The sequence below is a fragment of the Salarias fasciatus genome, chromosome 22 (assembly GCF_902148845.1).
Source record: "Salarias fasciatus chromosome 22, fSalaFa1.1, whole genome shotgun sequence".
NCBI classification, from domain to species: Eukaryota; Metazoa; Chordata; class Actinopteri; order Blenniiformes; family Blenniidae; genus Salarias; species Salarias fasciatus.
The window spans coordinates 19,776,336-19,793,082 of NC_043765.1; the positions used below are offsets into that span (position 1 = coordinate 19,776,336).

At 41.4% G+C, this 16,747-nt stretch overlaps 1 protein-coding gene across 1 annotated transcript in view; it reads left to right on the plus strand.

Annotated features, from left to right (window-relative positions):
• gabbr2 (gamma-aminobutyric acid (GABA) B receptor, 2) overlaps positions 1 to 16,747 on the plus strand; it is a 181,377-nt gene that overhangs the window by 46,455 nt on the left and 118,175 nt on the right. The window contains exon 2 of the mRNA XM_030120610.1: positions 10,793 to 10,930. Coding sequence (XP_029976470.1) covers positions 10,793 to 10,930 — 138 coding nt within the window. The remainder of the gene's footprint in view (positions 1 to 10,792; positions 10,931 to 16,747) is intronic.

Sequence of the window (16,747 nt, forward strand, 5' to 3'; positions counted from 1 at the left end):
TCGACAAAGTACACACACACACACACACACAAAAATGCAAGTTCAGTTCTCCCTGTGCATTATGGCACATGAATGATCTTTTTTAAATGATTCTACTTTATCACGTACAATGATAAATGATGTAAATGTTTTCAGAAATTGCAAAATACATTGAAAATTGTATATTAACATATTGGCATGGACTCTTCCCAGTGCTTCATGTGATCTGAAACGCACGTCCGATATTCCATATTTATGAATGCAAATATGCAAATTGAACAGTTTGTGTTGTTTTCTGTGTCTTTAAGACACAAACCTCAGTGTGGCCCTTTATCACATCGGCTTTCATTGCGTGTGCGTGCAGTATTAAGTTTACATTTTCAATCATGTGTTTAACTGTAACCCTAATTTCATACTAATCCTCGTGTTTCAACAATGTCAACCATGAATTCTGGGTCCCACAAGGTCAGTCTCGCACACCCACACACATTCTTTTTCCTTTAAAACAATGAGTAATCTTCCACTGACTCTTTTTATTGCTTAAAAAAAAATGACAAAATATTTAAAATTAACATTTAAAATTTTAGTTCCACTTATTCAATCTCATACTTCAGTTTCAAGTTTTTTTTTTTTAATCGCCGTTACTCGAGTTTGTTCATGTGAGAATTCTGTTTGTTTTCTCAACATTTTAACCAATGTCTTGCCTTTCCTGTTTTGCACTGTGAGATGAAGGTCATAAATGTGACAATTATTTGAAAATGACAGCTGGAGGTCAGGGCTGTAGGCTGGCTTCTTTAAAGTTTTCCTATCAGACTGCTCATCTTTTTGATTAAAAGAAAAAAAGCCTGAAAACAGAAACGGCATAATCCTGACCTCCGTATTTGTCATAAGTAAATTTTGCTGCCTTGGTGCAAAAATGCTCCAATTCAGTGATTTAGATGCAGAATTTCAAAAAAAAAAAAAAAAAAAAAAGGAAGAAGCATAAATCCCATTTTCAACTCCAGGTACTGTTTTGACAAAAACCGGTTGTCTAGAATAATCAAGTCCTGAGTTGTGTAGCTGATAGCAGTACAGTACCACCAATATATTTTAGCCTCACTGTAAGAGCAACGTGCCCAGGGATTTCCTAGTTGTATGCAGATATATGACTGTCAGATTGTTCTCTAATCTCAGGGTTGGCAATATACAGAGCCAGAGGAACAAAACCGCTGAAGAGTCCCTGGGCAAGGCTGCATATTCAGACGGCTAAAAGCGCTGAAGACGTTCTCCGGAAGAGAAGTCCATTTACTGTTTAGGGTGCAGGATTTAGCAGTAAAACATTACAGATCTTAAAGTAGATCAATCAAGTTTTTTTTTTCCTCTCATCACATTTGATATCTTAGACCTTCTTCTCTGTATATTTTATGCAACTACCATAAACTGTTAAAAGCACTGAGGAAAAAATACTGCCTGCAACTTCAGCGTGCAGCATGGTCACTGAGGCCGGCTAAGAATTTCATAATTAACATTTGGGGCACTGGTGGGCATTAAGGGGCATGTATGCTATGAAAATAAGCCATTTTAAACCATAGTTAATCTGCCACACAGCTGGCTGTAATATTTCGACTACATACACATGCATGGAGACACACACACACACACAAAATAATCTTTTTATGCTTCTCAGCTGCCACTTTAAGCTCTATTGGGCAACTAAATTGATGCAGAACACCTAGCTACTTTGCATATGCTTTAAAATGGGTTTTCACCCTTTTTTCTTGCCAACCTGAACGTGAGCAGTGGTTTATACTTTTGTCTAGAGAGTGCTCATGAAAAGTTAAGTCGGAGACTTTTAAAAATGGAGTGATATCCAACCTGACTTTTACATCTAAGCTGGAAGATGTTTTTTTTTTTTTTTTCCTCAAATAAAGGTTGAGAGTTTGGAGTATTTGAATTGGACTGGATTTAAGCTTTTTACACAGTTGTTGTTCATAAAGCTTTAATGTCCCCGACTGAAACAAAATATATGAACAATTTCCCGGGCTCCCTTATTATTCATTTTATAGGCCGCTTCAGTCGAGCGGTATACTCCGACATAATCTAAATAGTGTCTTGAAGGGTTGCAATTTTTCATTTTGAGTTCATTTCGGGTCACGCCGTCAGTGATAAAACAGGAAGAATTTATATGAGGAATGCCTTGAGTCAAAATCGACCGTACTGCATTTTGCAGCAGCACACACAGCAATTCCCCAAATCAAAAAGACTCTGAAAGTACTACAAATACACTTGTAGAAATGCCTCAGACTCTCTCTGCAGTAACGTTGGACACCTGCATAACAAGCAAAACGCTTCTTTGTCCAGTGCAGCCCTGTTTTATTAACCAGAAGCAGTCTTTTTTTTTTTTTTTCTGTCCACGGGAGGAGGCTGGGATCTCAAGACAGTTGACTCCATAATGGACTTTATCCCCCTCCTTTCGTCCACTCTGTCTGATTTCCTTCATTTCTTCTTCCCTCATCTCTCCCTTGTACTAGTTAGCAGATTTACATCCTCACTGTTAATAGGAGCTATTTAAAACCATGTAAGAATAGATTACATCTCCTATGTCCTGTCATTAAATTCTTAGTTCAGGTGAAAAAGCGGACTTCAGCCATGATAAAGAGAGAAGCAGTGTTTCAGCAGAATAAATTGGCTCTTTGAGAAGAACCAAATTGTGATAGATTGAAGCCTGAGGCAGAGCTTACCTAAAACTTCCTCAGGTGTTTGTCAAGAGTTCTCAGTTGGCTGAGTCAGGATCCATAACATGAAAAGGGGACAAATGAACAGGTGGTCAAGACTCCACTTTTGCAACTTCTTTGACTTAAAGGATTTCTTTCAAGTCGTATTCGAGTCCACGCTTCATCGGATCAGAGCGGTTTTGTCGGAGGGGGACGTGCACACATGGGATATAATGTTATGGCTGATTGGCGCATTTGCCTCTCCTCTGCGCTCCTCTTCTCTCCATCTGATGTTTCCTCGGGGACCCGTCATTTCGGCAGGATTTAACTTTGGTTCCATCGGTCTCCCTGGGAAGCACGACATGTTCCAGCTGTTGTCAGGCCTTGTCAAAAGCACAACAACCTGTAATAGGCTTAGCGCAGCGTCTGCTTTCTGCACCGCACAGATTGCTAATAAAGGTGCAATGTGCTCGCTGTGATTTTTGTACCACTGGCCAATTTGAGCTTATCTCTAATTCGTGAGAGGGCCAACGTGTGCGCTGTTGTTTGTGTATCTGTCAACCGCTGTGATTTGGCGTGCGGTTTGCGCAAGGATGATAAATTATCGACTGAATTCGTGCGTTTGGGAGCGAGCATGAGCGCGGGGGGGGGGGGGGGGGGGGGGGGGGGGGGGGGGGGGGAATATTGTGTGTGGGAGTGACAGAAAGTGAAAAAGAGCGAAAGGGACTTGTCACCACCGAAGAGGCTTCCAACGTGCCATCATGGTTATCCTGGTCGCCATCTGAGCTCTCCAGAAAGCGAGAGATAGATTGAGTGCAACAACAAGAGCCAGACTGCACAGAGAGAGGAGGAGATGGAGGGCAAACGGCCATCAGCCCGAGCAGCCCAGTCAGTCTGTCGCAGTGGATTTTAAAGGCCAGTCTCTCCTCAGACAAGTAGTGGGTTCCTCAGATTTTTTTTTTTTTTCTTTTCCTCTGTTGCAAGCATGCAATGTGAAGGGAACAGATTGAAAAAAAACAACTCAGTCACCCCATCCTGCTCTCAATTTTACTTCATCCACTCTCGCTCAGTCAATGTGTGTACTCTGCTCAGATACTCTTGGGCCGACTGTTTAAATGTTACCACAAGCCGTCTTGATGCTGGCAGCATCCGTAACTCAACCTCTCTCTCTCTCTCTCTCTCTCTCTCTCTCCACGCTGTCCTTCCATTCTCTCCCCCCTTGTTGCTCTTATTCAAGCGAGTTGCTGAAAGGGCTGGCTATTGCTTTTCCACTGTTTCCTTACGATTGTGAATTACCTGTCAGCCATGTCTTCATGGTCATTTAGAAAAGAAAAGAAAGGTGGGTGATATGTTGCACCCCGGTGGAGCTCTCGGTTGCACACAAAGCTCATTGATGGAGAACAAATAGGTCTGGCATCCTCAAAGCCTTCTGTGTAAGGATGATACCAGGTGAGACGAGTCTGTTGCGGTTTAGTGAACCGTAGTGAGGCGTTGACCTCTTATTAGACATGAATGACCACAGTGAAAAGTTAACAAGCTAATAACTTGATAGAATTATCATGTGTCTACTGAACGTTTGGAAACGTGCTCAGTTGCTGCAGAAACATCTGCAAACACAACAGACCTTCTGGTTCTTCCTCCTCTTCCAACAGGAGCCGATATTGACAGCCATGGCAGAGTTTAGAGGATTAAAGGGGTTTGTACATGGGGAAATGGATAATCTTCTTTAGATCTGACCTATTGGCTTCTCTCTGCTAACTCTATAGGGCTTTATAATGCCAAGCATATGCTTTAGCAATTGCTGGATTCAGCAATTCATGGCTCACATTTCCTCTCCTGGCTCGGGGATGTGAAAGCAGTTCAGTGAGGCCTGCATGTAACAGTCAAAGACGTGTGATGTTTGGCTGCAGGTGGAACAGGAGCTCATCTATTTTCCAACCCCACAAAAAAACTAAAATCCAAAAGACTTAATTCCTCAAGATCACAGGAGATAATTTCTTTGGCCTTGCAAAGCAGGACACAGGAACACAGACTGAGACACCAGAGAACTGCCCACATAGAAACAGAGAAGAGCTAAGGACAGACAATGCCAAATACATACCAAAGCCACCAGGTGAAGACAATCACACACTCAGGCACATGTGAAACACATCAGGGCTGGGCGCAGCAATCAGAGACAGAGTCAGAATCACAAAATAACACAAAAAACAAGCATAAACCAGGCACAGTGTCGACAGTGCAAGCTGAAATGACCTGCATAAGAGCAGCTGAAGAGCAATATTGCATAGTGAAATGTTCTTTTAATTTGTTTTAATTTAATAGAAATATACAGACAATGAATGAGCTATGGAAAACTGAGCGTACACTCGCCATGTCATGCTGACTAGAGATGGTGAACGCAGCATAATTCCCACAATCTTGAACTGGAGAACGTGGCATAGAATAGATGGACATTGTGATCACATAGGCTAAAGATATGAAATAGGCTGAGTTCACAACTGTGGCAAATGATGTTGCAGGATTTTATTTAAGGCAACAGTGCACGTTTATCATCTCTTAACTTGGTATGGATTTTGTCCTTCCTAATCACCTGTGCCGTTGACCCTATCATGACTAAATGGAGAGTGTGAGCGGGGAAGATCACTTTTGACACTCAATCAGGTTATTTTCTCTCTCCCTGCTCCTCTTCTCTGTTGTTTTCCCTTCTATCTCTCTCACATCTATGTCTTTTGTGCGACGCTGGGCCTCAGGTTGCTGATTTGGGTGCAGTAATTTGCCATTAGCCGAGAGACAGGTGCAGCTGCCTCTGTTTGCGGCGTTAACAAGGCATTTCATCATGGTTAGCTCCGGCCTTGTGCTCTGATCACCTCTTGTTCTTGTCACAGTCTCACACATGTACACACATGGATACGTGCACGATGTGTATTGACATGCTCGACGGGGTCAGCTTGTATCTAGAGGTGGCGAAATTTCAAGATTTAGGTTTAAAAAAAGTCAAACTGAAGACATATCCAGTGTGGAACTCCGTCACATCTGTGTTGGACAATTTATTAAACTCAACATGTTTTGCAACTCTGCATTCCGATGTATTATGATTATTCATTTGAGCTGAATTACTTCATTATTTATATTTTTCTATCAAATGGCAGCCACAAAGCGTTTTCCAAAACTCCTCTATTTTTTCATCTCTCTAATTTATTCGCTTCCTTTAAGAAAACAAGATATTATACTTCACAGATAACAATTAGTAAGAAGTTGAAAATTAGATTAGAAATGAAAAAGTTAATTTATAAAAAAGTTTAGAAGTGAAGTCCATTCACAACTGACTGTGCTGTCGTGGAAGGAAAATTGACTGGTGTGGCTTTAGGAAATGTGTTGCAAAATCAATACGCCGCAGTCCAAAGCTTTCTGAGACTGAAACGGCTTTTCCAAAATAATGAACAAGATTATTTTTTCGAAAAATCATTTCGAACAGTTTTTGAAAGATTCGGACTGTGGAGCATTGATTTGGCTTCACGGCATGAGGGTTCAGCTTTAAAGATCATTTGGGGCCTTTCTGTGTGGAGTTTGCATGTTCTCCCTGTGCTCATGATTTTCCTCTAGGAGCTCCGATCTCTAAAAATATGCTTGTGAAGTTAAATGACGCGGCACCAACATAATATACTACTGAAACTCCACAGACTGAAGTAAAACAGGTGTGTGTTCACAGGGTGCAGGCGACTGACTGGACTCTGCGGTCACTTGAAGTAAATTTTCTGTTTATGGATCTTTAACATTAGACAGAGTTATATCCCTCCCTCGAGTTTCCATTTCCAGGTTCTTCCGCCATCAGCCCCGTCCCCACAACCACACGCACCTCTCTTGGCTGTCTCCCAAGGCAGTCAAACAGATTACCACGGGCGTTAACCTCATCGATCTGCTCCAAATGGCCTCCAAATGCCAGGAATTAGATTTCAGACTGGAGGAGAGGGAAATAAAGTGCTGTAGTATTTCTTGCAACTCTACCTCAGAGTTAAGTGCTGCTATGCCTCCCTCATTGCACCGGTTTATCCTCAGAACTTATTTGTGTTTTCCAGGACTGAGATATTTGTCTCCGAGCATGCCTTATTTACAGCATAATTCCCTGGTAGAATTGGGTGTAAAATACAGCCTGTACCTAAACCTCTCGGAGTCTGCTCGGTAATCCTTCAATAATACAGAACTGTGGAAGAAGGATAGAAGTGAATCAAGCATACGAGGGAGGAGATATGAAGAGAAGAAGGTATTTTTTTGGAAGTTTTATCATCTTAGCTAAATATTTGAAATTCAGAATGACCGCAGATTTTCCATCCAGATATCTTTTTTGGACGGTCGGAGGACGTGCAGGGCGCCGTGCAGCTGCTAAAAGAATCACACACCAGTGAATTAATCTCACAGTCATGAATCACTCCATTGTGGGGTTATAATGAAGGGCAGTCTCATAATACAGGTTGACTTGGCTTTATTACTGTATGGCTAATATCTGTCTGATACCTCTCCAGTCCTGCCTCTTTCACCCTCTATTCACCCGCCTGTTTCTCCTCTTTCTGTCGTCATCCCCGAGTCTCCTCGCTCTCCGGGTCCTGATACACCCCGGTGTTTCTCTGCCCTCCGTCTCGCTTCGTCTTTCGACTTCTACAGCGTCTTCGTGGCTGAATAATCAGCGATTAACATAGGAGCAGTTGTACTATCTAATGAGAGGCTAAATATAACCGTCGGAACAGCGTGCACGGCATCCTTCCTTCATCGAGTGCACAAAGTGTGAATAGTCACACCGTTGGCATGACAACACACCGGTCAAGGCTGTGCGAGCAGTCACAACAGATCATGTGCTCGTGTGCCTGTCAAAAGTTCCCGAGGATGAATGAGAGAGGGGGACTAAGTAATTAGCCTGATGAAGTCATTTGTCAAAAGAGAAACAACTGCCAATTAGTTTGATAATGACTCAATTGTTTAGGCTGTTGATCGAGAAGCAACTTTCAAAAGTTTCTTCACTTTCAGCTTTTTTCCGTTTTTGTTGCATTTCTGTTGGAGACAGACTCTTTGCATTTTGATTTTGGCAAAAAAAAAGAGTCTTGTCTTTACCAGTTCTGTGCATTTATCTTGATTACAGGTAAATATTTAAAAAGTTACTTACTAGAGAAAGAGAGGAACAGGTTTCTTCTGAAATACACATCGGTTTGTACTATCAATGAGCACTTAGCTGTGGCATTGCTTTTAACGTGTGTCCTATTGTACCCTCCACCAGATTCTTTAATCTTTATCCCATTACAAGGTATGATTGTTGGGCTCCATAGATGAAATAGGTAATAAAATCAAATTTCTCATAGTTCTAAAGGCTTTTCATAGATCTTTAGTTAAAATATCCTGCTGGGAAAAGGCATCCCCCTGACCCCTGTTTCCTCCTGCTGCTTGTCTCAGCTTTCTAGTGTCCTCTGGGGACCCCCACACTTTGAGAACAAATGTTCTTTTCACTTACTCATGCAGTTTATTGCTTGGAATCAGTTCTTGAAAGAAACAGATCAATGAGTTCATAATAACAGGAAGAAGCGGTTCCAAGTGAGCTAAAGTTTAAATGAATACATCACAGACGGTGGAAACAGGCTGAAGTCAGACAGCTTCCATGTTGCTGTCAGGAGAACTGAGTTAGTTGAGGATTAATTAGGTGCGTCTCCTCCTCCAGTAAATAGGATTTTAATGAACTGATAACCATTGAGACAACAGCTTCAGCTAACGCTAGCAGTCAGCTTGTGAGCAGGATAGGGAGAGACAGAGGCTCTCTGCTTATGTGTAATACCCCTCTTAAAACTGCAGTGATTGTAGCTATGGAATTGACTTCATAGAAGCCATTCATTACTTTGTAGAACATAATTCACATCATCGTTTTTTACATATTTCCAACAATTCATACATCAAACATGATGATGACAAGTTGTGAAGTGCCTGAAAATCTAACATCAGATGCCTGAAATCCTCAGCTGAGATGAGATGGTTGTAGGAGGGTGAATATTCATGCATTTGTTTGGAACCGGGTTTCATTAGCTGGAGGGGCAGTGAGGACCCCGACGCTTCTTTACCGCCTTGTGTGTATTGTCAGCCCGCATAATAAATCAGCTTAAATCTACAATATCACTAAGCCCTATTGTACTCGTGTTGACAACTTTAGCTGCCCACATATCTTATTTGTTGCATGGTAACCAGTTGAGAGTCACAATCCGACAATGTCAGCCCACCTTCTTATGGCCAGCTGGAGAGAAATGAATGATAAGAATATGCAAATAGGATATCGTTTTTAATAGCCTGCAGTTTCATTCAGCTGTGTGGCCAGGATAAGGAATACCCACTGTGTCTAATCACATCTTCTGCCTCTCATTTCACCTGAGGCATATCCACAATCTATTTTTGAACGGTAATATGGCATACGTTGTTCTCTGCCAGCACACGCGAGGGAAAGGCATGTGAAAACCGATAAATGGTCTTTCATTTTAAAAAAAAAAATTCAAAGATGTTCCTATAAAAAGAAGCAGATGTTTTTAATCCTTGCACATGATTCCACTGTGAAGAGGTGAATGCAAAGCAGAAGCGTGGCTGGGGCAGCTTGTAACGCTGCATGCAAACGAGTAGAGGTCGCCTGCACTGTAAACTTCAGAGATAAGAGAGAGGAGCACGAGATGCGAACCCGAGTCAACCCCGGAGCAACGACACCTGCCAACACACTTAATAAAGTTGGTAACAGCTCGCAACATACAGACCTATATATGTCAGGAATCTCATTTCTCTACGTTCGATTTTCAGTTTTTCAATCTGCCGCGTGGAGGGCGCGCTGTGCTGTTGTTCAGTGGAAAATCTCATTCAGTCGCTAGCTGATGGCTAACAAGGTCAAATGACTCTCCAGATGAGATGGACTGTGTCAGAAGACACACACACACACACACATCCCACCTGCCTTTCAGTCAGTCCATCCATCTATCAGCTGCACACAGGAACACGTCCTGAATTGAGTGGCAATAATAGAACACAGAGGAGGGAAGAGTTTACTGCTGATAGGAATATCATTACAAACTGTTGAAATCAGGAAATCACAGCAAAACCAGTTAGCCAGATCATGTAGCAATCGATGGAAACCTACACTTCTTTTTTTATTTTCTATTGCTCTCTCTCTCCTGCTCTTTCTCTCTCTCTCTCTCTCTCTCTCTCTCTCTCTCTCTCTCTCTCTCTCTCTCTCTCTCTCTTTCGTTCCTGCTCTCTCTCTGTCTTTTTCTCTGGTTGCTATAGTGATGGGAAATGGCTGCATTCTGCAGCACTGGACCAGAGCACTGGATTGCTCTTGCAGCCTTTGAGCTAAATTGTTTCACATGGCTTCAAAACACACACACTCACACACACACTCACACACACACACACACACACACACACACACACACACACACACACACACACACACACACACACACACACACACACACACACACACACACACACACACACACACAGACAGCCCTGTAATTACGTTATCATGTGCTCAGAGAACATAGCAAGTTTAATGACACATTGTTTTTGGAGACCGTACAGAGGAAACAAACACCACTGCATATCTGCTTTTGCCCAGTTCCTCACTTCACATGATATAATCACCATGTGACCATGACTGAGTTTTTTTTTCTGTCTTTTTTGCAGTTATTGATTCATCCACTCACTGACTCAGAGCAGAGTATCATGTATTGCTGTGCTTCTCAATTTACATCTCATGCTAACAGACTTCTGTTTTTGGCAGAGACACACCAAGTATCTGCTCTCCAGTCGCTGGCCTCCGTCGGGATTACAGAGCGAATTATCACTGTAGTTTTCTTTCATGTCAGATTAACTGTATCTCATACCAGACTGGAGCGCTGATGTCTGATTTCCATCACTGTGAGAGCTACAGAATGTCATCCTCACCACTGAAAGGCCAAGTTGTGATCAAATGCAAAATATCTCCACAATTCTAATTTTTTCAATGAAGCTAACTAAATCTGCTTTCTCTTTCTGTTCCCTCTGTCCGTCTCCCTTCTTTGTCTCTCTCCCCTCACTCCTCCCTCGCCGCCTCCCTCCTGTCATTGCAGTGTGACAATGCGAAGGGGCTTCGGGCCTTCTTTGATGCCATATGCTACGGCCCCAAACACCTGATGATCTTTGGAGGCGTCTGCCCCTCCGTGACCTCCATTATTGCTGAGTCCTTGGAGGGCTGGAATCTGGTGCAGGTACAGTTGTGCTGCATATGTTATTCTGTGTATGTGTGTGTCACACAACAAGTAGTATTCTTTTAGTTTATGTGCTTCCCCGAATGTATTATTTTGCTGAATAGCTGCATTTGCAAAATTCTTATTTCTTTTTTTTGTGAGTGCTGATAGGTTTTTAGAATTTCATCGTCTTAATCCCTCATTAACCTTGTCCTGGTGACTATCTTACTGGTATTGCTATAATCTGTAGAATCCCCCTCTGGTGTGAAAATCAGAAGCAGGGTGAAAATGGTTTAAAGTCATAGCAGCAGGACTGAAAACACCACAGTTTGAAATGAGGGCATGACTTCTTAAAAAAAATGGAGTGGAAAATATAAAGAGAAGTGTTACAAATGCCAGATTTCATCATTAGCTTGAGATAATAAAAGTGTTACAAGCTATGTTAAATTACCCAACATTCATTTAATAAAAGTTGCCATTCAATTGCTCTTGTGACCTGAATGACATTTGCAGACACCAGTACAGCTTCATGATTTCTCACTGTGGCCATCAAATATGCCTGAGAGATTTTAATTAATATTTATTTATTTATTTATTTATTTATTTATTTATTCACTGTATATTGTACCAAAATAGTGAGAATTGTCTCGTTCTTAGTAGTGCATTTCATTTACTTGCATGACAAACAAAGGTTATCAGACGTACAGTAGATAAGAAAAAGGTAAAGCTTTTGCTCTGAACAGACAGCAGCATTTTAGAGGCTGTTCTGACCTGAATGTCACATTATGTGACATATTTTTGCCTCACTGATGTGGCTGTGAAAGTACCGTTTTTCATCTTCCTGTTTGCTTTGCTGCCTCGTTTAGGTCGCTTCAGTACAAAGAGGAGCGAGATGAGAGAATTAAAGACTAATTTTGTGTTGCTGTTTTCACTTCCTGTCAGTAATGATCCCAAGTCTCTAAAGACGATTCAAGTCTTAGTTAAATTTAGATCCTTTTCAGTATTTGTCTATTCGACTTGTGCAGATAGAGTGTGTGTGTGTGTGTGTGTGTGTGTGCGTGCGTGCGTGCCTGTCTCTCTTCCTATTGGCTCGTTTGGCTGTGACACCCGTGTGAACTGCGCTAACAATCTTCTGCTCTGCAGAACACTGTGTTTGGTACGGTGTGTTCCCCAGAGCGCATCCCCAACTGGACTCTGCTTTTTTGCTTTCAATACTCAAACCATCACCAAGAAATCCATGCCAGTTTGATCTCAAATTCACACTGAGACATTGCCCGAGTGCCACAGAGCAAGTGGCTTGAATGCTAAGGTGAACAGCAGTCAGCAGAAGCTACCCAGTTTTCTCTTTTATGTTTGGGGCAGACATGCAGATATAGAAACACTCTCAGCAGCAGCAGCAGCCGTCCAGTAAACTATTAAGATATCTATTGGACAATTAATTATTTTTTAATACAAGCTGTTATTATTTATCAAAGTCAAATATCTTTCAGTTTCAGAAGCAGAGGCTAACTGTTTCTGAGATGTCTCTGCAAATCCGAGCTGCATCCTTATCAGAGTGTGAGTCATCAGAAATGCTCATCTTATCTGAGCTGGGAAGCTGCAAAAACACACAGAATACACAGCTGAGTATACCTGCACTTTACAGTCACAGACTAGCAGCTGAGACGGTTCAGATTAGTGACCTTCGTCTATTAACATTTGTTAATCTGCACATGACACTGTGTTCCTGTGAAAGTATTCCTATCCAGAATATGCTTAATTGTTATTAGGAGAGACGCATAACCGTCTGCCTTCACAACAGCTCCGGTGGGAGGGAGGTTTTGCTTCCAGCTAGAATAATGCTTTTGTTTGAAGGAGGGAAAGAGGGATTAAAAGAAATGAAGGCAGAATAGAAAGATGAGCCCCCCCTCAGCCAACGAGAAAAAAAAAAAGAGAAAGTAGAGACAGGAGGACAGATGATTGCAAGTCTGAGATCCTGAACCCCGTAACTTTTAGAGTGCCACATCAGTGGGAATCTGTTTTTAAAGCTGTGAATTCTGTCACCCTGCATATTTATTACCCCAGCCCTGGCAACCCATCAGCAAAACTTGAGGAGGTTTGGAAGGAAATAGAGAATTTTCCATGGCGATTTTATGGGCCAGGCTTAACAAGCTCATCATTTCCACATCAAAACAGGGAGCTGGCAGATACTATCTACAGTGCAGATAGCTGAGAGAACAACCACTCCTGGAAAAAGCTTAATCATACACCCATAAAAATAGCACTCAATCAGTGTTGATGCCTAATGAAGTCAGCTTTGAAAGACTCCACAAAAATAAACTCCCGCCGCATGCCTGCGCCTGTTCAGTACACACGTTTGAATGCACACACACACTCTTGAGCAAGCTGGTTTAAGACAGGGACTATCACATATGATATTTTTACATTGAAAGTGGGTTGCCAGTGAAATTTATACAGAGATAAACAAACACTCAGAATGAAAGTGGAAGGAGAAAAATAGCCAATGGATATCTTCAATGTAGAACACAGCATGACAGTTTATCGTTCATGAAGATGAATAACTTATGTGTATGGATCTGTCCGCTAAAGGTTATTTATGCACTTTCTATATTGCTGTTTAATTATCAAAGAATTGCCCCTCACAGCCAAGAGCACCGTCAGCAGAAAAGTCCCACAAACTTTTACCCGAACGTCTGGCTGGAGCTGGAGGGATGTCAGATAATGAAGACAGCGCTGACCAATGCCAATAGATTAGATTAGCAAGAAAAGAAGTCATTTTCACTAATCAATTCTCATTGAAATGTACCCAGTGTTTGAAATGAAAGATTATTTCAAATACATTAGCCAATAGGGTCATGCTGTAATTTTAGTGATTACCAGCAGAAAGGCTTGTAGACCCTTTCTCTGTCTGCTGTCACTATCTTATTGCCCCAACGCACTGAAGTGAATGAACTGCTATCAGAGAGCTTTAAGACAAGCCAATCTTGTCTTCAAGTAGAAGGTTGTTTTTACATTTTTCTAGTTCTATGATCACATTTTTAACATCCAATCCAAAGATGTTAAGAAAACAGAAGATGGGGAGATAATGTCATATGACAACCATGTTGTGTTGGGATTTAATCTAATGCAGCGCATGCAGAATTATTTTGGTGATATGTTTCATCAAGTGAGAAATCTAATGACATACAAAATATGCAAATTGCTTCAGACCATCTGGAATATGTCTGCTGAATTCATCACTTGTGAAAGTCTTTCTGAAGGTCCTCATCTCTGGTGTCTGGGCTGGATGAAGGTCTTTGGGTCTTGCTGCTTTCAGCACAGGGTTTGTCTATGATTTGATACAAAACATACCTCATAATCTTAATTTTAATTTCAATTGCATTTAGAAATAAATTACTTCTACAAAGTGTGTTTTAATAAATTGATTAATCCCTTAAATTTTTTACCACTTTATTTATTTCTTCTTAAAAGTTAAAACTAAAACTCAAGAAACCCCCAGATTTTTCCTTCTGCTGGACCCTTTTGCTATCAGTGGATCAGTATCATGGATTCACCTGCTAATTCATGGAGTTTGGTGGTATCAGCGGCTTTGTGAGATAAGCGATAAAAGGAACATAGTCATGAATCTTGTACAGCTTAAGATCACAAAGCCACATGGATTGTTATCCACAAGCATAGCAGGCATTTTGTAGTAATCAGTTTGCCAGCAGCGCATTCATACACTCTTTATTTGCTGTACGGAGGGACTGATCTGTTTATAACACTTCCTGATACTGACTCACGTCTCGTAATGCTGTTAAAGTGGCTCATTTGTCAACCCTGCTTCCCCGAGCAGCTTCGCATGGCTCCGTACTTACACATTTTTGTAATACACTACTGTACATGTGCTAAAATGACTGCGCAAGCAAATTAAAATGGTGGATAAGAATGCTACCAGGGCCAGTGGACAGATGGCGAGGAGCGGATTGAGGGAATGACGGAGGAACAGACAGACAGGAGCAGACATGGACAGCATAAAATTGAAATTCAAGGAAGCGGGCTTAGACACAGCTGTGTTTTGCGAGCTACCAGCCGCCACAAATGCCACTGATTGCTGTGGTTCTTCTTTGCCGTGAGACAACGAGTGTGGAAGCCATCCTCTTGGCAGCCATCTTGGTGAGGCAATGACCTTGTGTTCTTCTCACCATGACATTACATGCCTCCAAAGAAGCAACCGGCGAGCCTTTTGAATGATTGCTGGCACAGGTATCGTTTACCAGTCGCCACATTCTCTTTTCCTTTTTACATTCTTGACTTTGTAGAGGTTCGTTTTCCTCTCGAGATCATGGGTATCTATTTTCTCTGACTGGCTCGCTGGTTGCCAGGAAATAGCCCAAGCAGACCCCTTCTCACTCACCAATTAGGCCTATCAGTGGTGGCACTGCTCATTTTCAGCCACGTCGAGTGTGTAATGAAAAATTATGCTCGCAGATCATTTTGCCTCTTGCAATTTGGAAGAGGAGCCGAAGACTAGAGGAAGTTGTCTTTATGTCGACACAAATGATATTTAGCAGAAATGTTACAGATTCATCACCATTATATGTTCTTAATTGTTTTTGCATAGGAAGAAAGATGACAGGAAAATAGCTTATTGACGAATATAAAATTTAGCTGTCAATTGGTTATTTTATTTGCTTAGTTATTGCTCAGTTTTTGTTCATTTATTTGTATTTCACATTCATTTCTAAGTGTATTTGAACAATATTAGGTAATTATTCCCAGAATATTTTCATACTAGAGTTCAAAGTAAGATCACTGTGAGGTACCTACTCGTTTTAGTAATCTGAAGAACTTGAAGCTTAACAGAAAACTGTTGAAACACCATCGTGTCCTGCACTGTTCACATTGCCAGTCTAAGAATGTAATTAATATGCTGGAATGCAAACACAGTAACTGCGACCTTTATGCTTTGAGCTAGTAGTAAATTGCTTTCTGAAAGGGACTTCGGAATTCATTTTTAACCTGAAAATCTGACAATGTGTCACTGTCAACATTGTAATGAAGACAGCTTTTGTAGGAATAAATATTGAAAAAAATCCAAAATCGCTATCTTTACATTCTCCATTTTGTTCTTTCTGATTTAGTAAAGCTTGCAAAACTTTAGCAACAATCCTCTGACTCCTTTATCTTTTGGGAGACACTGAAATCAATATTTAGGAGGAGATAAAGGTGGATACGCCTTCCCAAGGCATTATTGGTCAAGATCTGGACATAGAGCTAATATTTACCTGCATATGAAGCTCATTTTTCTTCGGTACTTGCAGTATTGATTGCCGATGCTTCATTAAACCAGGCAATTTCGGGACACGGAAGTTGCATCCTCGTTCTGGCATTTCCAGCCTTCTCATTTTTAAATCCTCAGCCATCTCTTCAAGGTCTTCTTGTTTTCCCGCTTTATTTCTCTCTCTCTCTCTCTCTCTCTCTCTCTCTCTCTCTCTCTCTCTCTCTCTCTCTCTCTCTCTCCTTGAGTGCTACACTGAGCGCTTCAATAAAACATGTGGAGCCCAGTACTGCAGTATTCGGCCTCTCTTACGTGAAATCCTCCTGTGTACCTTATCAATATTTCATCACTTCAAAAGTTTAGGCTAAAATCTCAAGGAAGCGAGGACTGGGATAATGTGAGCATCACAACAGATCATCATATATCAGCAAGAGTCAGGTCCAGCTTCAATTCTTCCAGTGTGTGTTCTTTCTGTATTTTTTTTTTTTTTTTTTTTTTTTTAATGTGGAAATTTTATATAAACTCTCTTTTTAAGGCCTGGGATGACCCCGGCAAAGTGTTTGTTGTGGAATGAGGTC